We start from the raw sequence: 24,941 nt of genomic DNA, 5'->3' as shown, positions 1-24,941 counted from the left end.
GGACTGCTCCGCTGACTGGCGACTCGACTGGCGCACCGCTCGCTCGCGCCTCGCGCCCGGTGACAGATGTTCGGCGTCTCGCGCACCCGCCGCCCTTCCACTGCCCCTCCTTTCCGCTTTCCGCGAAACTTATTGTTCGGGGAGAAGTGACAGACGGACACACACACACACACAGCGCGAAGGACGCACGGAAGGGTCGCGGCGTCGCGGCCAACGATCGGCGTTCGATAAGGACGATAAGGGACGATTACGCGACATCGCCTCGAACTCGTTGTTCGCCGAGGTTTTCGTTCGCTCTCGTACGAATCGCTGGAAATCGGTTTGTTCCCTGTTTGCTCCACATCTCTTCATCCTTGTTGCGACAATTGTCGTTTCTCGAATTTTTTATTTTTGCATCGCACAAAGCGGAATCGAGCGGATTTTTGTGAAAATTGAAGGTGGGCGGCCTGAAGTAAACGTTTACCTTTCTTTCCTCTTCTCTCTACGCGTAATTTATATAAAAATTATTTCATTTTAAGAAGAGAACCATAGCACAGCAGGGCCACAGCTGTAAAGATCAGACGTAAGGAGCGTCCAAGTGGAAAAGTATGATTACACTGAGATAAAGGGAATAGAGAAAAACGAAACCCCCAATAATAAACTGACGTTGAGCTTCTTGAAGAATAAAAATTTAAATGAGAAATTGCGAGAGCGTCCAGTTTAGAGAGGAACACCCGTCTTGTCGATTCACAGGCGAATCATAGATATTCTAACGGTATATTTTTCTCCGAGGCATTGTCGATTACGAATTGAAGGAATCATGAGCGTGCCGGATGTTGTTTATCTCATTTCTTCAAGAAATAACGCTTTTATATGGAACGCCGATGGTAAATAGTATTATATCGGTGTATATAATTATCTGATATAACTTACATTTAATTTGATTCCGTTTTGTTTTATCACAGATTGGCTTAGGCTTCGACGGGATCACAGAATAATCGGCGAATTAGTGGGCTCCTTCTCAAAATCAACTAGACAAGAGGTATTTTTAGGTCTCCCGTTGCTTTTGCTACCGGAAGAGATCACTCTGTTGCTCGAAAAGAAAATCGCTTGCCTCGTAGAGTGTACAAGTCTAAAGGCACGGCCGGATGAATCGTTAAGCCAAAAATTTCAGGAGTATAGAGACAAGCTGTTCCTGGAGCAAGCGGACTGTTTGAAAGACAACAGAAAGAGACAAGTAGTTATCCTATATATATATATCCATATTTATGCTAAAAGGAATATGAGGATTTTGTAATGGAGTGGAAAATAATGAATCTTTCCTCAGCTTACCTCAATGATGGACAAAATTGTAGAAGGAAAGAAGCGCAAGATGTTAGGCTTGCATACGAGCAAAAAGAACATGAAGAAGCCATTGGACAAGAAGACGCGGGAAGCCATGGATAATATTGAAATTGATCCTAAAAATCTGCTTGAAGAGGAACTGGCTAAATTGCCTAAGCTGAGCAAAAACGAGGCACTTGTTCAAATACATACAGGTACTGCGAAAAATTGGTGATCGTTTAACATACGTTTGATCGAGGAACCTGACATTTACTTGTACATTAGCTTATCCATGGTCTGGCAGAGATGATGTAAAAACGGTGGAATGGAAATATCCACTGACATCCGATCAGCAACTTAAATACAGGGTGTACAAAGATCTTTGGGAGAGACAATATTGTATCACCAGCGGGGAAAAATTCGGCGGCGACTTTCTGGTGTATCCAGGTACAATCTGTTTCTCTTTAGACGATTGTAATTATATCTCTTTATATAACTTTGACCCGCAAACTCTATAATCGTGGCGTGCTGCACGACGAATCTCTCTACTTGCAGGTGATCCGATAATGTTTCACTCGCAATACTTAGTACAGTGTAAACGCAAGGACGAAGATATACCTATTACGGAAATTGTGGCTCAGTGCAGACTCGGTTGTCACGTTAGAAAGACGTTGGTGTTTGCTACGTATCACGAGGAAGAAGATAAAGTAAAATATCAATCTCTTCAGTGGACAGAATGTAGCGTATTAGAAGACAGCTGATGTAACGAAGAATTATTTAATTGTTCTCTTTTTCAAGTTGTTATATTTTTTTACGGACGTCTCGTAATTTTATGTCGCAGGTGGAAATTTAATTCTGATCGTACTTCAACTTGGAATCATGTATTATAAATTAATAGTAGAGATTAGAATGGTCAATTTTATGCAATATCCAGATATACGGTCAACGATATATTTATTAAACATTGGGATTTTTGAGACGGTCAAATTTTTGCGTCTCCCGTACATTTTATATTTTGTCTATCAATTTGAATTGATTGTGTTGAGGAGTGGGAATAATATTAAAGTGTTTCTTATATATAACTTGATTTTCACGGCCAGTATAGTTTTGTTTGATCCAAGAGCGCTGCCAGTCGGGATTGATTTTCTCGCAGGTCACTATCACTTTGCCTGTTTCGATGGCAAATAAAGATCCGTCTCGCGCAAAACCAACCTATGTAACCAGAAAAAAAATACGATACGTAGAAGTTGCGGCGATTAAAAGCACGATAAATTAGCACGCTTACATTAAGACCCGGATGGAATCGGGTTGTCCGCTGTTTAACCAATATCATGCCCGCGTGTACGGTACCGCCGTCCTGTATTTTCCATCCTCTGTGTTTTGGTCTGGGATGGCCACCCTTGTTACTGGTGCTAGTACTGGCTTTCTTCGAAGCATGCCTCACGCACGCTTTCGCTAAATAAGACAAATAATTTTTATCGATCACAATGCGTAGATAAAAAACAAAATGTTAGCAAGACGTCAATAGTTTGTCAGTGGGTCTGATATAATGTTGCAGCAGATTGGCGTCAACCAAGCTCGTCAAGATTCTATTGGAGCAGCCTACCGACGGAATCTGACGGCAGATTGCCCCAGTAAAAGTCGAGCAGAATCGATCGTTTAGTAACCATTTGAACAATATATTTCATTAAAAAATAGATTTTGTTTGATTTTTAGTCAAAGTGCCGTCACAGTTCGCTAGCAGATTCCGTCAACAAAATTTGTAACGAACACTTTGTGAAATTTGCTTTCAACAAATTTAGTTATCTGTACATATCCAATTACGCTATATATATATATATTAATATTATTAATAAAATAATATATCAGCATACAAACCTATGTTATTAATATTGCAGGGTACTAGAGTTTGCCGGGCGTTTTGCAACGCCAGAGAGACCAATGGTGACAAGTGTGCCATCTGAAAAAGATCTTGCGTTTACATCTTTTGAAGATAACGTCCAGATTTATTTATAATAACGTTATATCATTATCGCCTTACATTTATGTATTATGTTAGGGCTTACTAACCTCCAAATCGTCCCCACGGCCCACGGAGCAAAAAGTCGGACTCGGAGACGCCAATGTCGAAAAATAAATTCTCCGTTGCCAGTTGCCACGTGTATTACGTCACAACCGCGCCAATGCGTCGTGACGTGCGTGTGCGTAGCCAATCGGCTCGCTCCTCCACATGTGGATCACCTTCCCCCTCTTCCCTCAGGTGAACCCGTACCCGTGAACCACGAACCACTCATAGACATAGACCCATAGGTTGTTTTCCCACCTCCGTAGTCGTAATCCGTGAAATATCTCAAAATATCTCCAAAGGGGCGACTTCTTCTACGCGGTTATCGTCAATATTGTCGTTGTACTGTCACAGTGCGGACTGGTGCGGACACTCGAGGTCATCTGGATGAAATTCTCGTAGCGCAGCGGTTAGTATCCCCGCCTGTCACGTGGGAGACACCGGGGTTCGATTCCCTGCCGGTGAGGAATTTTTTTGGACCGCGTCTGAAGTTTTAGGAGCCGATCCTACCTAGAAGAAGATTCAAAGGGATTCAAAGTGTTCCGATAGCTTGGCGGAGCACAATCCATCGAAAAATGACATCGAACGCGGAGGATCTGTCAAAGCTGGAGGAGGAGGCGGTCGCCAGGGGCACCAAGTACGTCGCGAACCTTCTGCAGCGGCCGGGGCAGCTGGAGAAGATCGACACGTACAAGCGTAGGATCGGCCGGAAGAAGGCGTCGGTCGAGACCATGCTGAAGACCGCGATGCAGAGTCAGCTGGACGGGGTCAGGGTCGGCTTCGAGCAGCTGCAGAGCTCCCTGGAGAGTATCGCCGCCATCAAGGACGACCTAGACCACGTTAACCAGCTGTTCGGCTCGGTCCTGAAGCTCAGCTCCAGGCTGCAGGCGGTGCAGGAGGAGAACATGCGCCACTCCCAGTACGTCATCGCCAAGGAGAACCTGAAGCACATATTCACCGTCCCCGAGAGCGTGGAGAAGACGAAGCAGTGGATAAACGAGGGTAAGCTGCTGCACGCGCATCAGAGCCTGATGGATCTCGAGACGTCCAGGGACGAGTTGCTGTACGAGCTTCACAAACTGCCAAATCAGTCGACGGCGGACACGGTTATGCTGAAGGCTTACTTCGAGGACGTGGAGATGCTCTCGCAACTCATGGAGAAGCAAATAAGGCTGGTGCTGAGTCGAACTTTGAACACAGTCAGGAAGGAGCCCACCGTCATAGTGACGCCTCTGAGAATTATTGAGAGAGAGGAGAAAGCGGATCGGTTCGCCGTTCAGAGGCACAAGCAGAGTGGATTTATGGCGCCGGGCAGGCCCAAGAGGTGGAAGGAGATGGCGATGAAGGTGCTGGAAAAGTCGGTCGCCAACAGAATCGAGGGGACTCAGGTGGACGAGAGGGCGGACAACAAAATGTGGCTGGTGAGATATCTGGAACTCACCAGGCTCCTGATCCTCGAGGACCTGAGGGTGGCGAAGACTCTGTGCGGACCCTGCTTTCCACCCTGGTACGACATAGCGAGGACTTTCGTCAAGATGTACCACACGAGTCTGTCCCAGCATTTGAAGGACATAATCGCCGGCGGGCTGGAGGGAAACGAATACGTTTCTCTGCTGGCGTGGATTATGAACACTTATACCGGGCCAGATTTGATGAAGCATCCCGAGTTGAACGTCGACACGTCCGATATCGGGCCGCTGCTCAGTCCCGAGATGATAAACGACCTTCAGGACAAGTATCTGCGGAACATGTGTCAGAATTACGAGGACTGGATGAGAAAGACGTTGGAGACGGAGAAGCTCGATTGGCGGAGCGGCGTCCCGCCCGAGAGCAGCACCCAGGAGCTGTATTATCACACCGCGGCGCCGGTCATCATATTCCAGATGATCGATCAGAATCTTCAGGTGGCGAAGACCATCGGTGTCGACCTGACGGCGCAGGCCCTGGTTCTGTGCATCGAGCAGGTCATCAAGTACGGATCTATGTACAGACAAGCGATACTCGAGTTCAAGACGAAGCATTTCGAGGACAGGAGCCAGGTACCTTACTTCACTCATCACATGATCACGATAGTCAACAATTGTGTACAGTTCACCGAGTTGGCGCAGCAGATGAAGCAGCTTTACTGGGTGCCCGACACCACCGGCGACGGCGCGGTGAAATTCGAGAGCCTCCTGGCGAACTATCGGCATCTGCGAAACGAGGCCGCCGCGATTCTGCTGCAGGAATCCTTCCTCGATCTGGAGCTGCACTTCCAGGATCTGATCACGCCCAAGTGGCTGTCGTCGCCCATCCCGGTGGAGACCATCTGCGTCACCCTGGAGGATTACTTTCAGGATTACAATCACCTGAGCCCGAAGAACTTCGAGTACGTCATCACCGAGGCGCAGAATCTCATCGCGAAGCGTTACATATCCGCGATGCTGCAGCGGAAGATATCGCTCAAGACCTACGACGAGTGCCTGACGTGCACGTCCAAGATAATGACGGAGGCGGACAAGCTGAAGAACTTCTTCGACAGGATCGCGCCGAAGGTCGGCAACTTCAATTCCCCGTTCGAGATAATAAAACGTCTCGCCGAGGTGCTGAGGTGCGAGGACGCGGAGATCCTCTCGCTCGATCTGCACTCGTTGGTCGAGAAGTATCCCGACATGACCGAGGACCACCTGATCAGACTGCTCGGCCTGAGGGGCGACATATCGCGGGCGGAGGCCCGAGGCAAGGTCTCGTACATCATGGAGGCCCAACGAAATCGGAAACCCGTGCAATCCATGGCGAACGGCATATTCAAGCAGATAGTTATACAGGACAGCTTTCTCGGCTGGAAGCCTTGAGACTGGAAAAAGAATTTCTACGAGGGAAAGATATGGAACGCAAACGGCTTCGCTATCTAGCCACCGCGCTACTCTTCCATATCAAATGTTTCTTTTTTTTTAGTACAGCGGCGAGAGATGTAACATACTTGTACAAATCTGCTGACGTTTGACGTAATTTATATGTATATATAGTTGATTCTGCAATTTACACGTATCGAAGAACCACGGACTTATATGTATGTACTCGGAACTTTATTTATATACAATGTGTAAAAATTTATAGAAAGCATCGGTGAAAACTGATCGCGAAACCGATTGAGATTATATTGAAGTATATTCATAGGTATTGTGTGTGTGTGTGTGTGTATATATATATGTGATAATATATACCAGATACATGAAACGCCTTTAAATTATCTTCTCTTAACCTAAAACCGTCATTCATTTTATTCCTGCAATACCAAAAAAGATCGCGTGTTATTTATAATTATTAACGTGTAAAGTCATTTATAATTTCTCTTTCGTTTAGCAACGTGCAGTAAATTATTAGAGAAGTTTTGAAGGATCAAGCTGATTGTGAGACATGTGACGTACACGAAGGAATTTTATTTGTGTGTGTATGCGCGCGTACACACGTGCTTGTAGGCCATGATAAGCTTGTAGATGCAGAATATAAAGAAATTTCAACCGTCAAAGGCAAATCGAGCAACCGGCTTTATTGGCTCTAAATCGACAGCTACCGATAAATTTCTGCATTTACGATAGCACCTTAGGTGAGTGTAAGCTTGTAGGAAATAAGAATGATCGTGTAATAAACCGTCATACGAGGTCACCTTATTGTCTTCGTACGGATAATTAAAATGTCAACGATGAACAGGCGAATCCGTCATAACCTCAAAAATCCTCGTGATCAATTTGTCAGAGAGAGAAATCAAATTGCCAATCTTTTTTCAGTCGCGGAGGCACCGTACCATCTCGCATATTGTTTGTATAAATATTTGCCGAGAAGTATGCGCCTGATAACGTTCCTAGGGTTGCTCGTTTGCACGGGAGCGAGGCATGTCGATGTGGACCCACTGAAAACAATTGTATGGGGTCCAGGATTGAAACCAGCAGAAGTTACCATGCGCGCCAGATATTTCTTTTTGCAGCTCGTGGATTCGCACGGAAGAAAGTTAGTATCGGGCAATTATACATAAAGCAGTAACAAGCGTGTAATACATTGACACTAGAACCAGCATTATTTTGCTACATGTAGACATCCTACAGAACTTTGAAGTTTAAAGTTTAATGGAAAATAAATTGGCGTACACACACTTACAATCATTTTTTTCTTGACGAGAGTTAACATAAATTCTAACAAATAAACCTTAATAATTTCTGTAATTTAAAACAAGAAACTTGAAACTCGTAATTTTGGCAGAGTTGATTGTTCTAATGAATCTAACGTTAAAGATTTAGGGATAACGATTCGAATGGTACTTATTACAATAATGAAAATCCAGAGAAGGAATTTTATACAATATTCTAAAATCTACAGTTGCGTAATAAAAGATGGAGTAATTTCAGTTACAAACATTTTTGAGAACAAATTATAAATCGATCTGCAATTAGTATTTCTTCTATCAGTTATCTGATCCATATAATGTTATATTGTGTTGTTTCTAGTTTGACAAAATCTCCCGGTGAGAATATAATCGCTGGACAGGTATACGGGGAATCTCTCAAAGGTGTATCATGCCGCGTATGGACTCAAATTTTTGACTGTAAAGATGGAAGTTTCATCATGCGCTACAAAGTTTTCAATACCTGCTTCAATGTTAAGATTAAAGTAAAAATCAAGGGAAAAGATTTGCCAATGCCTCATTCGAAGATCAAAGGTATATGCGAACCTGTTTTTCTTACGCAAAACCTTAGAATCTAACAAAAGAACCGTCTCTTTAGGTCCTGTCTACGAAGAAGAATGTTACTGCCCAAATCCATCGATCATTAACTGGCTAGATCATTATGAGTGTCAAGAAAATTACACTCAAATACATCGTGATCTCTCTCCATTCTCAAATATTGACTTTGACGAAGTGCGTGAAAGCATTATTAAAAGATACGATCGACCGACCAGTGTCAGCATTTGTCGTTACGTATTGAAATCTAACAGAGTAAATATCGTTATATTCATCGGTTTATAATTTGTGTTTATTTATCAATGTTGATTTAAACTAGATTAAACTAGGTTTATAGGCAATGTTACGGTCAACATGTTGGCTTCAAAATATTTATGGATGCTATATTGTTGTCGCTTGCGCGCAAAGTGACGCTGCCGGATATTGAATTCTTCGCGAATTTGGGCGACTGGCCACTTGTTCCCGATTCAGGCCCGCTACACCCTATTTTTTCATGGTGCGGATCTGAAAGTACGAAAGATATTGTTATGCCTACGTATGATATCACAGAATCATCTCTGGAAGCGATGGGAAGGTATAACGTGCCTCGATAATGCTAATAATCTAAGCTCTGTCGTTTTATTCGCAATATGATATGCCTGAAAAAAAAAAAAAAAAAACAGGGTAATGTTAGACACACTCTCCGTACAAGGTAATGGACTGCCATGGGAAAACAAGACTGAGCAATTGTTTTGGCGTGGACGCGATTCCAGGAGGGAACGTCTTGACTTAGTAGATATTTCGAGAAAGCATCCGGAGCTCTTCAATGTCTCCATTACTAATTTCTTCTTCTTTAGAGATGAAATAGATAAATATGGGCCTGCGCAAAATTATGTATCATTTTTCAAGTTTTTCGAGGTAAATATAAAAGTCGTACTTTCCCTGTAACAAATAAGTCAAATTTGACGCATATTCTATGATATTATTGAATTTTTTTTTGTTTTTCAAGGTACATATTAATTTGGAATTGTATACAAGTATTAAAAGAACGACAATATGTAATTTTGTTTATGTTAGGGAAAAGAATAAAAAAAATCAGATATGTATTCACATTAACACTTAATAATTTTTTTTATAGTACAAATATCAATTGAATATTGATGGCACAGTAGCAGCTTATCGATTCCCGTATTTACTTTCTGGAGATTCTTTGGTGTTTAAGCAAGAATCCAAGTATTATGAATTTTTTTACAAAGCTCTTACACCCGGATTACATTATGTGCCTGTGAAAAGCGATCTGTCGAATCTCGTTGAAAAGATCACGTGGGCAAAGGAGCATGACGAGGACGGATTAAAAATTGCTAAATCTGCCAGACAGTTCGTCAGGGATAATTTATTACCACGTGATATATTATGTTACTATACAGTTTTATTTCATGTATGGGAAAAAAAGTTCTATTTTATATTTTTTTCTTAGGTATATATAGCCTTGTCAAATAATACAATTTTTATATTTCAGCAATGGAGTAAACGCTTAAAGAGTAAAGTTGAAGTACTAAATAACATGGAAGAAGTACCACAACCTAGTCATTCTTGTCAATGTCATTCTAGGAATTCAAACCTTAGAGATGAATTGTAATTTTCAACATCTTTTTCAACATTTTTCTATGATTTATTTATATAATGAAGTTTTAACAGATTCACGTTGTCATACAGTTATCGTCTATCATGTGTGCACATTTGTTTACTAACATTTCATACCTAATGTCTAATGTCAAAAATAAAAGGAAACATGATCTCGAAAAACAGATGGTTGCCTAATATTTAATAAATCTTCTCTTTTACAACGCTTGTACAACCTGCTCGCTGTGTTTATATATATTTAATAATTTTTTCAATTTAATCTAAAATCATGTCGCGAGAACTTGAGTAAGATACATCATTTGTACAATTATCAACATTTTCTTCGGAAAATATTTATGGGATAAATACAAGGCGTGGCAAGATTTACGATATTCTCTCTTCAATTGTATCGCGAATTCTACTGCAAATAATATTTAATGGTGGAAAATTTACATTCATATTCATATATTATGAAATTAAATTTTCTTATATATCAATATTAATAGCATAAATAAAAATTGTGTGGAACAAACATTTATATATATTCTTACATATGGCATTTGTACCATTGCATAGTTACATAATTCTTTGACTTTCAATTTGTTTTATGCTTTGATCGTATTAATAAAAAATTACGTATGTATTCGTAATGAAAATAGAATTTGAGGCTTATCATCTTTACTGTGCGCAAAATAGTAATATAAAAAAATATAATGGAAATAAACATGTCTGCGACAAATACTTGTATTACTTTCTAATTTGTAAAAATAATAATAAAACAAATTATACAAAAAAAACCTGTTAATAGTATTTATACGTACTATAATTTACATTTTTTCGTATTAGAAGATTCGCCACAAGAGTGTAAAAGCCATTTGGAATATTTTGGCATATTTATTTCACAGAGATCTATAACTAATAATAATAATAATAATAATAATAATAAAAGATTTACTATTCTGTCATAATATATACGTATATAATATGTAAAACAAAATTATATATAAATTATTTATATCATCTCTCCCAGACTTTTTTTTAAAATATCTAATATATAATATAAACACTGAGGATCATCAAAAGAATTAAATAATCCAAGTGTCCCCAGTCCAACTGGGGAGTTTTTTTGAAGCATCTCCCATAATTTATATATAATTTTGTTCTAAGTTTTTTCTTATTACCAATCTTAACGCATAAGGTTAAATTAAATTAAGTTCTTTACATAATTCTCGTTTTATAAATCCCATCCTTTGTAATGAACCCTTTATATTCAAATTATATTAGATATTCATATTAATACAGATATTCACAAAATATCTAGATAAATATTGTGAATAATAATATGGATATTAACATGAATATTCACAATACCTAGATAAATATTGTGAATATTAACATGGACATTCACAATGTCTAGATAAATATTGTGAATTTACACTATGCGATAAAAGTACATTATTAACATGAAAAAAAAATACATAATAAAGTAATTAAAAACATAAACAAAATTATTCTTGATATCCGTATTAATCTAAACTTTATGTAAATCTGGGAGTTGATGTATTTTATTGTGTGGGTGGCTGATAACCGTAACCTCCGTATTGATTAGGTGGAGGTGGTCCTTGTGGTCCAGGTGGAGGAGGCATGTGTCCACCAGGTGGTCGTGGCGGATACTGTGGATATCCTTGTCCTGCTGGCGGTGGAGGGTAACTTTGAGGAGGATACTGAGGATGTCCATAGTGTTGTCCCCCTTGTGGCGGATGCGGACTGTAAATCTATTAATTCAAGATGCTCTCAATTTTCAATATGTCAATAATAAATTCACGTAAATGTACTCGATGTTTTAATTAGCTGCTCATACTTGCATATTACATAATTTTTCACAGACGTTTCAAACATAAATAATTTAAGAAAGAAAATAAAGTTTTCTTTTTCTACATAAAGAAAACTGTGAATAAAATTATAAAAACTGTAAAAAAATTATATTACACAATTGCCACGAAACAACTAATAAATCTAAAACTATGTCCAATATAGCGAAATATAGATTACTCGAACAACATACCTGTGGTTGCCCTCCTGGAGTCGGTGGCACATATGTTTGCGTCGTAGTGGGTCCATAAGCGGGTTGTTGTTGAGGGCCTGGTGGTGGGGCGGGACCCTGCGGTGGACCAGACGGCGGCTGAAATCCACTCGGAGCTGGGCTCTGAGACGGTTGCTGTTGCGTCTGCGGAGCTGTTTGCGACTGTTGCTGAGATTGTTGCGGTGGCTGGTGTGGTGATTGATGCGAGGGTGGTTGATGGGATGACTGATGAGTTGGCTGGTGAGGTGGCTGATGCGGGGCGTGCGGTGGTTGATGTGGCGACTGATGCGGTGGCGGTGGATGCGGGGGGTGCGATGTCGGATGTGGTGTTTGATGAACGGGATATCCAGAGGGGGCCGGCGGCACCGGGGGTGCATAGCTTCCGCCCTGCGACGTCGGTGGCGGACCGCTATTCGGCGGATACGTCTGCGTCGAGGCAGACGGTGTGCTTGTCGGCTGACTGCTTTGGGCGTAAGTATTGCCGCTCGCGGAGGAAGTGCTAAATGGCGGAGATGTAGAGGTGGGACCGTACTGCGTCGCGCCAGGACCTGGACTCGGTTGGCTAACATAATTGGGCTGGGGACCCGCGTTTTGCTGAGATCCAGGTTGCGGGGGCTGAGTCGCGCTAGTTGTCGGAGGTGGTGGGTAATTTTGCGGTGGTACATTGTTCGCGTATGTCTGCGAGGAAGGAGGGGGATAACTTCCGGGCTGTCCAGCGTACGCGTTTTGAGGTGGCGCTTGGGACGGAGGCTGCTGATAATTTGGTTGTGGACTAGGACTGCCATATTGTCCCGGTTGTTGTTGTTGACTACCTGATGAGAAATTCTGCTGCGAGGCATTCGAAGGCGGATAGCCTTGTTGATTTGGCGGTGGTGGCCCATATCCGGAAGGTGGTTGAGGCGTGCCCGGTGGCGGATAACCACCTGGTTGTGGACCGTAACTGTTCACCGTAGTTGGAGGACCATAATTTGGCTGCGTCGCTGCACTATATCCTTGCTGCTGAGAAGCGTTTGGCGGTCCGTACTGATTTGGTTGACCGGGAGTGTACGCGGATCCTTGTGGACCTTGGTAGTTCGAGGCAGGATTCTGACCAGTATATTGAGCGGGATAACCTTGTTGAGAAGGTTGCTGAGGATAACCTTGTGGACCTCTATACTGCTGCGGACCCGGTGCGGTTAGAGGCCCTATAAATTTTAAAAGATTAAAATGTCTGGTAATAATCATTGGAGCTAAAAGAGTTATGATTACACCTCATATTAAATTAACATGTAATTATCAATTAATATAATTTTAAATTAGAACAAAAATAAGGTTTTTATTAATAAAAAAAATTTAAATTAGAGTATAACGTACTATTTATCGCAGGTCCTTGGCCAGGCATCACAGGTCCGCGATAACCTTGTGCCATTGGTTGGCCTTGATTAAACGTCGACATTGGCATTGTTGGTTGCGTATTTGGCGGCATTTCTCCTCCGGGACCAGCTGCACCACCCGGACCACTTGGAAGTCCTTGTGGGCTCATCATCCCATGCTGAGGACCATTGGGAATACCTTGAGGTACCTTGAAACAAAAAGATAGCTAATTAAATCGTGCAATTGTTTGTGAAAATTTCGTTTAACAATAATTTGGTTGAATCTACATATAATATACTTCAACTACGTTTATTATCCCATGAGATCTATTACTTACAGGCAATAAATTCTGAAGATTCTGGTTTACATCAGCGATAGACGCTAGATACACCAAGTTGCGATGTAACATTTGTTGGTACCTAAAAATTAAATTTAACAGGTTTACTAACTGACTTGACAAAAGTTGCCTAACGTATTGAGAAAATAATCCTCTTTGATACTCGTCTGGTATATACAGCTGAAAAAAATTACTCCGATACGAAATTTAGGCTGTATCTTAGTAGTAACAAAAATATTTAATTCTTGCTGCATAAAATCACTTCGCAAGAAACATTTTCTAATCAGAATCAACCGAGAAACACCGCGAGACGCATAATCGCCGTACTGATCACTCACTGTATGCATTCTTGTGCCTTGCCCTTGTTCTGATACTCCTGAATCATCTGTATAAGTTGGCTATTCTCATCGAGCATCTAGAAAAACGTGAAAAACACATACATGTACACAGTTACGCTACTCCTTTTATTTTTTTTTTTGGCTAAGCCACAGTCAGCATCTTTACCTTTTGTATTTGGCTAGGATTCGGAGGTGGCCTGCCGCGTTGCGCGAAGGTCACGGACATTTTCGAAGCGAAAACTCACGAGTCGTCAGGACGTTGGAGCAGACTTCACCGAGAATGGGACCGGGGCACTATTCTCCGAGGGGGATAATCCTCCGTCACGTCACGCTATCGCGGGGAGTTACCTGGAAATACCTTAAACCCTGGTACGTCCATCTCCGTCGTATTTCCCGAGCGTGCTCCCGCGGTGTCCGAAGCGCGAGATCATTCGCGCGGGACCGCCAGGGACAGCGCAGAAATATATATTTTTTTTTTTTTTCAAGCTCTCAACCCGCGTGTTATACACACGTATATATATATATATATATATATGTATGTCTATGTATATATGTATGTCTAACCACAAACCAGTCGTGCGTGCAGCGTATTTTTTGCCGTAACGTAACTGACGCGTGTGGTAATTATCGTCAATTACCTCGCGAAGTGCATCAGTGCATCCAGTTTCGGGGGTTTGGGTGACACGAGAGATCGGACAGCTTCCGCGAAAAACAGAAGGCTTGAGAGAGCAGCGCTACCAACGGCGGGCACGCGAACTCGCCTCCTTTTCGGAAGTTTTTTATGGAGAACCGCGAATGGCGCGAATACGAATAAGGACGGCATTCGCAGTCCGATTTTATAAATTTTATATTTGACGGCGAATGTCGATTATTCAATTAGCGACTAGCTGATCCAAGCAATAGTTATATTATTTATACTTATAATATATTATATAATATTTATACTTATGTGGATTAAGAATGACAATTGTATATAGTTGCGTAAAAGTTTTGCCGTAAAGAATTCTGCCGGTTAAATTAGGATGATTTCGACCAAACTCCAAACTCTGATTAATTTAATTTTCGACTAATTTATCAAGCGATATCTTTATTATTCTTTTAACGTCGACAGAATATAGTCAATTTTTGCTTAATATATGGAAAGAAAGATTAGACTAAGAAACGAACGACAATTATATAATTGCATAAAAGTTTTGTTGCGAGCAATTTTGCACATTTTGCAAGGAAAAAAGATTAAGGCTGAGTTTCCACTGAGCGCGTCACGCGTCGCGTCGTCACAAGTTAACCAATCAAAACATCCCATTTCATTACATTCTTGTGACGACGCGACGCGTGACGCGCTCAGTGGAAACTCAGCGAGAACGATGGAGGAGGTGCCAAAGAACTAAGATACTGTTGGAAACCCTGCTGCTAGAAAATTGGCCAGACTGTAAAGGTGCGAATTCATGGGACGCTCGTTTCAGCGTATCGCGAAATCACGTGATTTCGCGCTGACGCTAGCGTCAAGCAAAGAAAGCTGGATTTTCTCATGGTAGAAATACAAGGGTATGCTCATACCGTGTCAGACCACTGCGCATTCCCACCACTTTTGTTTAAGCTTACGTCATATTCGTGTAGCATCGGAATGAATCGGATGTACTCGGTGATTCGCAATGGCTGCGTTCGCTCGGTTCGCTGTTTATGTCGAGTAATTCGTTTGTGATTATTACAGTGTACGCAATGACGTGTAATGTGAAAGGGTGTGGGAACTATCTGGCAAAGACCAGAAAGATCGAAGGAAATAAAATAAAATATTTTTCCTTCCCAAAAGATCCAGCACTGTGTAATAAGTGGCGTCAAGCATGCGGAAAAGAAAATATTTCACCAAAAAATGGTATGTACTTTTGTATAGTAATAGTTGCTTTCCATTTACACTCAAGTGATCTGAGTCACTCAGATATGTGAGTATTTTTATACTCAGGTAAGATATGTCATTTTGTATTTACTTGCTTATTTTGGTGACAAAGCTATCGCATAATAATAATACCGGTCCATAGCCTCACTTTTAATGTGAGTTTATTAGTTTCATTAAAGCACATGGTCTCTGTTGAGGACGATTAGTTTTCGCGCTTCTCGAACTTTCGCGATCGGAATGCTGACACGAGGTCGGCACGAGGCGGGCCGGGATAGACCAAACCACCCCTCTCTTATCACCTGTGCTCCTGCTCCGAATTCTGTCGCAGATATCAGCTACCGGCGTGCGAGTGTGTATCGTCTTCAGAATAAATGCGACTTTCATACATAACGGTCTGATTTCTCTGTGCTACCCTATCTCTCGCAACCGTGCGTTCCCAGATTATCGCAACAGTCTCGATTGTAGATAAAAACTCAGCTGAATCTCACTTGCCATCATGCAAAAGGAACGTGCATTTAACTGAGTTATGACGTCACAAGTGAGAATTATCTGAGTTTTGATGTAAATGGAAAGCAACTAATATTGTACCACAGATTTCTCTTGTTTATTATTATAAGCATATATTTAAGAATCTTAAACCTTGTTTGCTTCAGCTAGGATATGTTCGAAGCATTTTGCTGATGAAGCTTTTACGAAGCCCTTACAAGAACATCTACTAGGTTATTCACCTACACGAACTAGGAAGATACATCCTGATGCTATCCCGACGTTGCATCTCCATGCAGTACCTCCACTAACATCAAACGAAAATGTGTTAGCTGAAACAATGCCTTTGCCTGTATCAAATGAAGTTTCGATGGATGTTGAACAGACACCAGCATCGTCCAGTACAGAAGAACAGACACCAGCATCGTCCAGTACAGAAGCTATCATGTTACAAATGTAAGTTATAAATTACTGTTCCCATCAAGCACAAAGTATACCCAGCAAATAAGAACCGTATATGTGTCAGTAATATAACATCGATATGTAATGTCAGCTCAACCATATTTACACAGTTACATAACAAACCACATAAATGTGCTGACATTACATATCGTTATTATATTACTAATACATAAATATATATAGTTCTGGTTTGCTGGGTGTAGTTTTAAAAGTAGCACTATATAGTTTTATGCTTTCAGACGTCGTCTAGAAGCCCAGGTAGCCGCACTGAAAATACCGAGAGAGGCATTACTATGCCTCATTAGGACTAGGACATATATTAGGCTGCGCGAAATGAACCGAGCGATTGCAATCGCAAATCACAGGCAAAAAAAAAGAAAGATGTCAAAATTTACTAATAAAAAACCTGTATATTAAATATTTGCATTTATTGTTATTTGATCTTTTATCTGCATCTTTCCTCTGCATATATAGTTCTTTATGTCGTACGCCACAATATATTTTTGTTTTGCGTCTCAGCTGACAATTCTTTTCCAATCGTTTTCCGACCAGTTTTGATTAAAACTAATAATTCGCAGAATTTTAATAATAAATGACTGGAAATTAAAATCTCGTTTTATGTGAAATTTTTCCGTACGTCGCAATGATTTTTATTCAATGCACACAATTCTTTTTTTCTTAATAATAATAATATTTTCTGTAATATCATATATTTAGACAAACCCACATAAAATAATTATAAAATTCGTCAATTAACAATAACGTTTCTAACATCTACAACGAGAGACAAATTCGGGAAACGATGAGCGTTTATCCGTATGTCACGTGCGTTTTTTATATTTATATATTTTCGTTTATATATATTTATTTATTTATAAAACAGAATTTTCTCTCACATAAATGATCAACATTATTTTGTATTCACATATTGTCCGCTCAAAATGCTTTTATAAATGACTATTATAGATTCGCTGCTTAAATGTGCCGCTCAGTGTGACGTAAGCTTGAACAAGTCGCTGATTGGCTGGGTTCGGAAATATGCGCAAGAGCATACCCTTGTATTTCTACCATGGATTTTCTCAGCTTTAGCGTCAAAGCCAAAGCAGCGCGAAGACGCCGAAATTTTGACGCTGTTTTCCTTTTCATGAATTTCAATTGACGCCGACGTCACGTGTGGTCATGCGACCTTCTTGCCGCTGAAAATGAGCGTCGAGCGTCAGCATGAAAAGGCACCTTTAGTAATATAAATAAGAAAAAAAATAAATAAATGAAAGATAGGAGCACTCGCCGGTGTGCGACGCATATAAGACACCGGCGTGAAATAAAAAAATTGCTTTATCACGTTGATACAAGCGTATACGCAAATGGCTTCAGCGAAGGTGAGCAATTACTTTTATACTCGTCACTGACAAATCGGGAGAGAGGAAATAAAATATTGTCAAATCTGTAACGTTACGTTAATTCTGCAGATCGAGTTTGCGGTACATATGACATGTGAGAAATGCGTCAATGCAATTTCCAAGAGTCTGGCGGATCTGGATGGCATCCGGAATGTCGACATATCGTTAGAACGCGGCGCGGTCACCCTTGAGACAAGTCTACCTTACTCCGTCATTCAGGAAAGAATCGAAAGGACTGGAAGACGGGCAGTGTTGAAGGGATTCGGAGGTTTAAACAAATTTTGCTATGCTGTTGTGTATAGTATACTATTTTTTCACGTGTATTACAATCAACTTGCCTGTTTCATTCACGATTTCTGAAGACGCCAGTGTTTTTAGAACTGTTGGAAAGAAAAAAAGGAGTTATGGAAAAATAACTCTATCTAGAAAACTAAAGAGCTTATTTTGAATATTTCTATATTCTTTATTGAATATGTTTTTATACATGTGCGCATATGGTAGAATGAATGATACACATAACTACTTGTGATTGTTAAAATTAGACACTTATCTTTTGCAGATGGATTAAGCGCTGTGTCAATGCTGGGTGGAAATTCGGGATACAGCGTGAGTAATCAGATCAGAGGGGTAATAAGATTTGCAGAAACTCCAGAGGGATGTATCATAGACGGTACGATTGACGGTTTAACTCCGGGCGAGCACGGTATGCACATACACGAGTGCGGTGATATATCTAACGGCTGTGACAGGTAAGTCACAGGAGCTCGCAAAAGCAAAATACTTGACGCTTGGAGTATACATTTTATTTTTATTGCAGCGTAGGCGAACATTTCAACCCAAATAATTCACCACACGGTGGACCCGAGGATGATTTGTCCAAGAGGGTAAATATGAAACGTTAAATTTCTTAGATCTCACGGTATATTTTAACGATGTCACTGTTGCCTGCAATTGCAGCATGTCGGTGATCTTGGTAATGTCCTGGCAGACGCTGCTGGCAGAGCTACGTTTTGGAGGATAGACAAGTTTCTTAAGATACCTGACATTATTGGCAGATCTCTCATTTTTACCAAGGATCCAGACGATCTTGGAAGAGGCGACAGTCCAGAATCTAAGATAAATGGGAATAGTGGAGCTAGGTATACGGAACGATTATTATTGCGTCGAGCTTGATGCTTGACGGTGTGTCTTATTTAATTATTTTACATTAAATTCCTCCTATACAGGTTGGCTTGTGGCATTATAGCTAGATCATCTGGATTATTTCAAAATACGAAGAAGATTTGCGCATGCGACGGACTCACTTTATGGGACGAAAGAGATCGGGCACGCGCGAATAACCATGGTACAAAAAGTTATACAGAGTCAAATGAGAAAATATGTACATTAATTTGAATACTTTAAGTTTAGCTACGATCGCTTTATGCGACAAGCTTTGTTGTACGCTGCTAATTATTGGTCTACGAAATTTTTTCATTAATATTTGATGAAAGGAAAGAAAAAGAGGAAAGGAAGAAAGGATTTTCTTAATCTTTTTTATATTTTCTATTTAAATAAGCAATTGTGTGAGAATGAGAATTCAAATTTCATAGTGTAATCATATATATGATCTTGTGGTAACACAAAAATTCTCAAGAAATAATTTGACTATATAATTCATACACTTTTTCTTTTCAGCAAATTTATAATTAACACGGAGGCATAGCGCTAGATTGATCTAACAAACAACTTTCCATGTTCGGAATTCGTTTGAACAGAAATAAATGTACCATTTTTCGGTAAAATAAAATATATTTATGTAAATGTCTAGTCTCTTTATGTACAAATTTATATTAAATTTAATTACGAATTTCTATTAAATTACATACATTACATTATCACTATATACTTTATCCTTATCTCTCTAGTCTTGTACATATATGTATATTGAACATAATTAGTTTTATATTCTACAATACTAGATAATGATTTGTCCCATGCTAGTGCTAGACTAGTGAAACAAGAGATATCCAATAAGAACATGTCATTTTTTACTTCGTCGTCGTCTTTCTCTCAATGGGTTCTCTTGTATTTGGTTTTTGGTTCATGGCGTTCATGCTATATTCCATTTATGAGGTTCAGGTTTATAAACATGTATATAAGCCTATAGTTTATTCTGATATATTATAATATTACTTGAAGAAGTAGCAATGATGATAAATTAAGGAAATGTTAAAGTAAGTAGAAGAAACTTTGCTGGAAGTAACAACTGCGTATTATTCAACAAAGAAAATGTAACGTTAAAAACTTTTTTTGGGGGTTAGCTTACTCCAACTGGCTCTGGAATAGGAAAGCGCTTTTAACTCGGTCCTTGGATTATCTCGCGCAATAGATTCTTAAACCACGTACACTTCTAAATCACTTTATTAATCTTCCTGACGAAATTGACTATAACTTTCGACTTTATTTAGTCATAACGTTAAAAACGGACATATTGAGGTTAGGCTCAATCACAATCACAATGTAAGTGATAAATAAACAAAAATAAGGAAATTATATAAAGCAGTAAAAAGAAGCTTGTAGAAATGCCAGAAATATCGTTATTTAATAATTTTGTTACAGAGAGAGAGAGAGAAACTCGTGTGGATATTAAATAAAGCTTTTAAAGCTTTAAAGAAAATTGATTATCAGAATGGGGATTCCTGGTTTAACAACGTACATATCGAATGATTCGGAGCGCTACCTTGAACCTTACGCGCTACACGACAGTTATTTAGTAATCGACGGCAATAATATATGTTGTCAATTATACATGTGGCACGTGAAATGCAATTGCGCTTTCGGTGGCGACTACGACAAGTATGCGCAATGCGTGAGAGATTTTTTCGATAAACTCTTAATTTGCAAGGTCACTCCGTTGGTTTTGATTGACGGTGGCTGCGAAGACAAGAAGCTGAAAACCATTGTGTCTCGAACTAAACAGAAGAATGAGATTGCGTTAAAATATACCTTGTCTTCTCAGCATAGGACTAAATTCCTTCCGCTGCTTTTAAAAGAGGTCTTTAAAGATGTGATGAATGAGAGACGCATCAGATACGCACAGTGCATATTTGAAGCAGACAATACCATAGCTGCGATAGCACGCATTCTCAACTGTCCTGTATTGAGCTACGACTCTGATTTCTATATTTATGGATCTTTATACATACCGTTCAATACGCTGGAACATGACGTAGTGCGTAACCCGACAGGCGGAGGTTACGTGAAACGCTGCAAAATTTATCGCGTTGAGAAACTCTTCCGGGTTTACTGCGGATTAAATCAGTCTTTGTTGTTCTTAGCAGCGGTATTATTGGGGAATGACTATGTAAAGCAACACATGTTTAAAAACTTCTTTCGTCATTTGCCACAAATGGACAAAAGGAGATTCAACAATGAACAACAACGGCGTATAAACGTCACGTTTCAATGGCTACGAAGACGCAGTTTAAATGAAGCCGTGATAGGGATACTGAGTAGATTGCGGAAACAAGAACGCAAACGCGTATTAAATACGATAGAAATGGTGATAAACGGTTATATCAATGCACCACTGAGCGTGTTACATACGCTAGGCTTTCCTGCAGAAGTTTTTTCGAAGGCAAGCGTGCAGAATATGTTCAAAATGTACAAGTTTGAAGGTGATATATATAATTTGACGTATATCGATGAAAAGACCAATGAGACGCAACTGAGCGATGAGGAGGAAACGGAAGACAAAGAAATAGCAAGCATACTTGAAGAGAGAGAGTTGGTCTCTAATGAGTCTCTGGTTGACAATTTGCCTAAGTGGTTTATTCATGAATTCAAACAGTGCAGATTTTCTTCCTATTTCATTGATTTAATAATAAGAAAGTTATACGTTTGTCCTACGCAGATTGAAGATCCTTCCCAAGTTTCATCTATTCGTATAAGTTTAAAAATTATAGGTGTTATTTATGGATTGTTGATATCAGGAGTCAAAGGAAGGAAAACCAACATGGAATATATAACCAGAGACGAGAATAAGGGGATAAAGCGTTATCAATTGGAGTACAGCGATAATATGTTTGGTTGCGAACTACCTTCTTTACTCAACTTGAGAGAATTATCCATTGTTACTCGAAGAGAAATTATAAATACCGCTTTGACGATCTTTAATGCAAGTTATATAAACGAAATTCCATCGAGTTGGATGTTGTATATTGCAACCATGAAGTACTGGATAGGTCAACAACAGGAACCGTCTAAATTCAATTGTCACGTATATGCTTTATTATTCGCTTTGTTATTTAACATAATCGATTGCCATATAGGCTTATATAGAATCCTGAGCAAATTCTGTCAGAGATTTAATAAAACTGTGGACAATATTCGACACCAAAGAAAAACGACGAACTATCGGCCACAATGCTCAAATAATGCTACACTTGCAAATGCAATTCACGAGGTTAATCCTGATGACTGCTTACTTGCAGCTGCATTCTTCGTATCTAATTTCGAAGTAGATCAGAAACTGTATGCGCAACCGAAAAAATTCAATATTACAATTGTTCATGGTTTTGCAGAGTTTCAAAATTGCTTGAGGCATATTCTAAACTTAAACGCATTATTGGGATATCCATATGAACCAACCAAGGTTGCTACTGTGTTCAATGGTACATTATTGTACAATTTATGTAGCAATTTTAAAAAACGTGACGACGTTGAAGTTTACATCAATTTAATGTTGCAAGATTCCCCGAGTTTGTCGCGTTTATTTAACGTACTTTTATCAAAAGTCAAACCTTTGCTCGATACTGCACTGGCGTGGAAAGCCAATAAGTGTAAAAAGCAAAAAACAAAAAGATACGAAAAGAAGAAAGCTACACACGAAGAAAATTGTGAAGAAGAAAAAATGTGCGAAAGCACCAGCGAAGAAGTATCCTTCTACGATGTAAATAATCCTTTTTCTGTGCTTGGAGCCATGCAGCATTAAGCTTTTTATTGTATATAATTAAACTGAGTACAATTGCGTCTCTACAAATCATGTTTTATATAAATTTGTATGTTATATATTCATTTTTATACATATATATAAAGCATTTGTATTGCATAGGATGTCACATAGAAGCATGTCTAAAAAGATTTATAGTTATATTGTAACATTGATGTTTAAGAGTCACGGTTCTTAGATTAAAGAAAATCTAAATCTTCATCGCTATCAGTTTCTTCTTTCTTAGAGGAATTCACGTAATCTCTTCGTTTCCGATACGTTAGTAATCTTTTGCCACCTGGCCTTTTCTTTCTCATATTAGGCAACTGATTGTTCTAAATAAATGAAATAAAAGGATTTTTTTGCGCAGCATAAAGATTGGTGTAAAAGAGATCAACGTGAGATCATGTATTACGTTTGTGTACGTCTCCCAAAATGCGTTGATCGCTGTTTTAACAGAATTAGCCTCTTCTCGTAAAGTTGGTATATAATATTGGTCGTCTCCCTGTTTAGCAAGCAATCCAACGCAAACGGCATATTTCAATTTCTCCTGCAATTCCTGCTCGAGAGCTTTGAAATCAGTTTCAACAGGATAATGTCTTTGTATGTGATCCCTTAAGTTATTTGATTTTACAAATAATTGAAATTTTTGTAAATCTTTCACGGCTATACGTAGCATTTGCGGCGTTATTGGGATCTTCTCCATCTGAATGCGAAATGTACTCTAGCTGTTATAACATTTTATTCTAATCGGTAGTGCTGTGTAAAAAAAATAAGGAAGAGAGTTATATCTATCTGCTTGTTATAATAAAAATATGGGTATATATATTATAATCAAGAGTTGTAATGTAAATATGTACAAATAAGATTTATAATAAAATCTTTTATTAATCAAATGTTTTTTCCTGGCAAAATTCTTGACGAATGTAAAAATTCATCGTTGACATATATCATTAAGCGCACACAAATAATTTTGTAATATTTGAACTTACAGTCTTCGATGTATCAATGTTATTAGTAATATTGGTTTGATGTTAGTTTGGTTTGACTGTATATTATTTTGATACAAGTAATTTTGACAATTAGACGACATAATTTTTGTTGATTGATGGGACGTAATTGGCAGTTCGTACTGCGCATGAATAGATTTGTTTTTTTTTGTATTATATAAAATCAGGGAAATTTTAAAATAATAGAATTCATAAAACACGAAGCTATTCTATTGCAGAAAATAGTATTTAAGACTGAAGGAAGATGTTATAATGATGTCAAACTTCGTATTCGTATGAATATTTTATTTATTTATTACCCAATGATATAGTAATATCAGTCTTAAATAAATAAAATGTACTTATACATATGTACATTATAATGCAACATTAAGAGAAATGCACTGTTATTTAAAGTTCACATAAATCTCAACGTAAAGAATAAATTCTGTCCAAGTTTCACTTTGCAATAATAAGTGTTATTTTTTTTCATAAACTTTTAAAAGAATAACGTTAGAAATTAAGATATTTAGGATGTTTCTGGCCAATATATGTTCCTTTTGTTAAATTACATATATTACATTGATTACAGAATAACAAGTACATTTCTATACATATTTATATTTTCCTCTCATAATTGTAAATAATGTTATCAGTATATATTAATAAATCTCTTTTGTATACTTTGCAAAATATATCTGTTTTATAAGAATGTAACACTTTCAACGTAGAATGAGATAGTGATTTAAGTTAGAAACTGTGCACAAAAGAAACTATTTTTTTAAATAAAATATAAAAAGAAAAATTTGAAAACATTTTTATTTGTAATAAAATCACATTTAATATATAAAATAAGTCGCGTATATATAACATTCTTAAAATTCTTACCAAATTGTAACTTTCTGTCAAAAAATATATAAAACCAGTAATTTATTTTTAAC

General features: G+C 38.9%; 9 protein-coding genes across 18 annotated transcripts; 6 read left to right on the top strand and 3 right to left on the bottom strand.

The window, feature by feature from the left end:
• The first annotated feature begins 53 nt into the window (after positions 1 to 53).
• Tsen34 (tRNA splicing endonuclease subunit 34) lies at positions 54 to 2,099 on the top strand. Of its 2 annotated transcripts, none has more exons than XM_077411802.1 (6): positions 54 to 437; positions 522 to 866; positions 945 to 1,216; positions 1,307 to 1,517; positions 1,588 to 1,749; positions 1,858 to 2,099. In XM_077411802.1, exons 2-6 carry the CDS (start codon positions 800 to 802, stop codon positions 2,061 to 2,063), a joined length of 918 nt encoding a protein of 305 aa, XP_077267928.1. In that variant the 5' UTR covers positions 54 to 437; positions 522 to 799; the 3' UTR covers positions 2,064 to 2,099. The 2 variants fall into 2 exon arrangements, with proteins under 2 accessions (XP_077267928.1, XP_077267926.1); XM_077411800.1 differs by having other exon boundaries at positions 519 to 866.
• A 140-nt stretch (positions 2,100 to 2,239) lies between these two features.
• Mrpl27 (mitochondrial ribosomal protein L27) lies at positions 2,240 to 3,510 on the bottom strand. Of its 2 annotated transcripts, none has more exons than XM_077411807.1 (4): positions 3,373 to 3,510; positions 3,181 to 3,262; positions 2,588 to 2,757; positions 2,240 to 2,514 (listed from the first exon to the last, which is right to left on the bottom strand). In XM_077411807.1, the coding sequence occupies exons 2-4, from the start codon at positions 3,260 to 3,262 to the stop codon at positions 2,311 to 2,313; spliced, it is 456 nt and encodes a 151-aa protein (XP_077267933.1). In that variant the 5' UTR covers positions 3,373 to 3,510; the 3' UTR covers positions 2,240 to 2,310. The 2 variants fall into 2 exon arrangements, with proteins under 2 accessions (XP_077267933.1, XP_077267934.1); XM_077411808.1 differs by having other exon boundaries at positions 3,344 to 3,468.
• Positions 3,511 to 3,636: 126 nt separating this feature from the next.
• On the top strand, positions 3,637 to 6,586 carry Sec6 (Exocyst complex component Sec6). The gene is made up of 2 exons (XM_077411795.1): positions 3,637 to 3,776; positions 3,859 to 6,586. Exon 2 carries the CDS (start codon positions 3,943 to 3,945, stop codon positions 6,199 to 6,201), a length of 2,259 nt encoding a protein of 752 aa, XP_077267921.1. The 5' UTR covers positions 3,637 to 3,776; positions 3,859 to 3,942; the 3' UTR covers positions 6,202 to 6,586.
• A 145-nt stretch (positions 6,587 to 6,731) lies between these two features.
• Positions 6,732 to 9,871, top strand: LOC143900444 (protein O-glucosyltransferase 2). The gene is made up of 8 exons (XM_077411799.1): positions 6,732 to 6,956; positions 7,138 to 7,357; positions 7,852 to 8,063; positions 8,128 to 8,339; positions 8,414 to 8,658; positions 8,747 to 8,981; positions 9,202 to 9,501; positions 9,583 to 9,871. Exons 2-8 carry the CDS (start codon positions 7,194 to 7,196, stop codon positions 9,700 to 9,702), a joined length of 1,488 nt encoding a protein of 495 aa, XP_077267925.1. The 5' UTR covers positions 6,732 to 6,956; positions 7,138 to 7,193; the 3' UTR covers positions 9,703 to 9,871.
• LOC143900442 (uncharacterized) lies at positions 9,432 to 14,525 on the bottom strand. Of its 3 annotated transcripts, none has more exons than XM_077411798.1 (7): positions 14,436 to 14,525; positions 13,964 to 14,145; positions 13,798 to 13,874; positions 13,460 to 13,541; positions 13,123 to 13,330; positions 11,752 to 12,953; positions 9,432 to 11,461 (listed from the first exon to the last, which is right to left on the bottom strand). In XM_077411798.1, the coding sequence occupies exons 2-7, from the start codon at positions 14,021 to 14,023 to the stop codon at positions 11,252 to 11,254; spliced, it is 1,839 nt and encodes a 612-aa protein (XP_077267924.1). In that variant the 5' UTR covers positions 14,024 to 14,145; positions 14,436 to 14,525; the 3' UTR covers positions 9,432 to 11,251. The 3 variants fall into 3 exon arrangements, with proteins under 3 accessions (XP_077267924.1, XP_077267922.1, XP_077267923.1); XM_077411796.1 differs by having other exon boundaries at positions 14,362 to 14,501; XM_077411797.1 differs by having other exon boundaries at positions 14,369 to 14,479.
• Positions 14,526 to 15,334: 809 nt separating this feature from the next.
• Positions 15,335 to 17,057, top strand: LOC143900529 (uncharacterized). 3 transcript variants are annotated; one of them, XM_077411973.1, is made up of 3 exons: positions 15,335 to 15,670; positions 16,349 to 16,633; positions 16,879 to 17,057. In XM_077411973.1, exons 1-3 carry the CDS (start codon positions 15,639 to 15,641, stop codon positions 17,054 to 17,056), a joined length of 495 nt encoding a protein of 164 aa, XP_077268099.1. In that variant the 5' UTR covers positions 15,335 to 15,638; the 3' UTR covers position 17,057. The 3 variants fall into 3 exon arrangements, 1 of the variants encoding a protein (XP_077268099.1); XR_013257808.1 differs by having other exon boundaries at positions 15,337 to 15,670; positions 16,321 to 16,633; XR_013257807.1 differs by having other exon boundaries at positions 15,348 to 15,670; positions 16,345 to 16,633.
• A 695-nt stretch (positions 17,058 to 17,752) lies between these two features.
• Positions 17,753 to 19,843, top strand: Ccs (copper chaperone for superoxide dismutase). 2 transcript variants are annotated; one of them, XM_077411971.1, is made up of 7 exons: positions 17,755 to 18,018; positions 18,109 to 18,307; positions 18,599 to 18,788; positions 18,857 to 18,923; positions 18,997 to 19,178; positions 19,266 to 19,384; positions 19,717 to 19,843. In XM_077411971.1, the coding sequence occupies exons 1-7, from the start codon at positions 18,004 to 18,006 to the stop codon at positions 19,725 to 19,727; spliced, it is 783 nt and encodes a 260-aa protein (XP_077268097.1). In that variant the 5' UTR covers positions 17,755 to 18,003; the 3' UTR covers positions 19,728 to 19,843. The 2 variants fall into 2 exon arrangements, with proteins under 2 accessions (XP_077268096.1, XP_077268097.1); XM_077411970.1 differs by having other exon boundaries at positions 17,753 to 18,018; positions 19,266 to 19,843.
• Positions 19,844 to 20,090: 247 nt separating this feature from the next.
• On the top strand, positions 20,091 to 24,394 carry Ast (single-strand DNA endonuclease protein asteroid). 3 transcript variants are annotated; one of them, XM_077411963.1, is made up of 3 exons: positions 20,091 to 20,255; positions 20,343 to 20,541; positions 20,651 to 24,394. In XM_077411963.1, the coding sequence occupies exon 3, from the start codon at positions 20,711 to 20,713 to the stop codon at positions 23,012 to 23,014; it is 2,304 nt and encodes a 767-aa protein (XP_077268089.1). In that variant the 5' UTR covers positions 20,091 to 20,255; positions 20,343 to 20,541; positions 20,651 to 20,710; the 3' UTR covers positions 23,015 to 24,394. The 3 variants fall into 3 exon arrangements, with proteins under 3 accessions (XP_077268089.1, XP_077268087.1, XP_077268088.1); XM_077411961.1 differs by having other exon boundaries at positions 20,645 to 24,394; XM_077411962.1 differs by having other exon boundaries at positions 20,641 to 24,394.
• On the bottom strand, positions 23,212 to 23,717 carry LOC143900530 (uncharacterized). The gene is made up of 2 exons (XM_077411975.1): positions 23,427 to 23,717; positions 23,212 to 23,346 (listed from the first exon to the last, which is right to left on the bottom strand). The coding sequence occupies exons 1-2, from the start codon at positions 23,715 to 23,717 to the stop codon at positions 23,212 to 23,214; spliced, it is 426 nt and encodes a 141-aa protein (XP_077268101.1).
• Positions 24,395 to 24,941: the final 547 nt, after the last annotated feature.

Source organism: Temnothorax americanus, unplaced genomic scaffold (genome assembly GCF_048541705.1).
Source record: "Temnothorax americanus isolate GAGA-0224 unplaced genomic scaffold, ASM4854170v1 Scaffold3, whole genome shotgun sequence".
NCBI lineage: Eukaryota > Metazoa > Arthropoda > Insecta > Hymenoptera > Formicidae > Temnothorax > Temnothorax americanus.
This window is presented reverse-complemented; position numbering and strand designations above follow the sequence as displayed.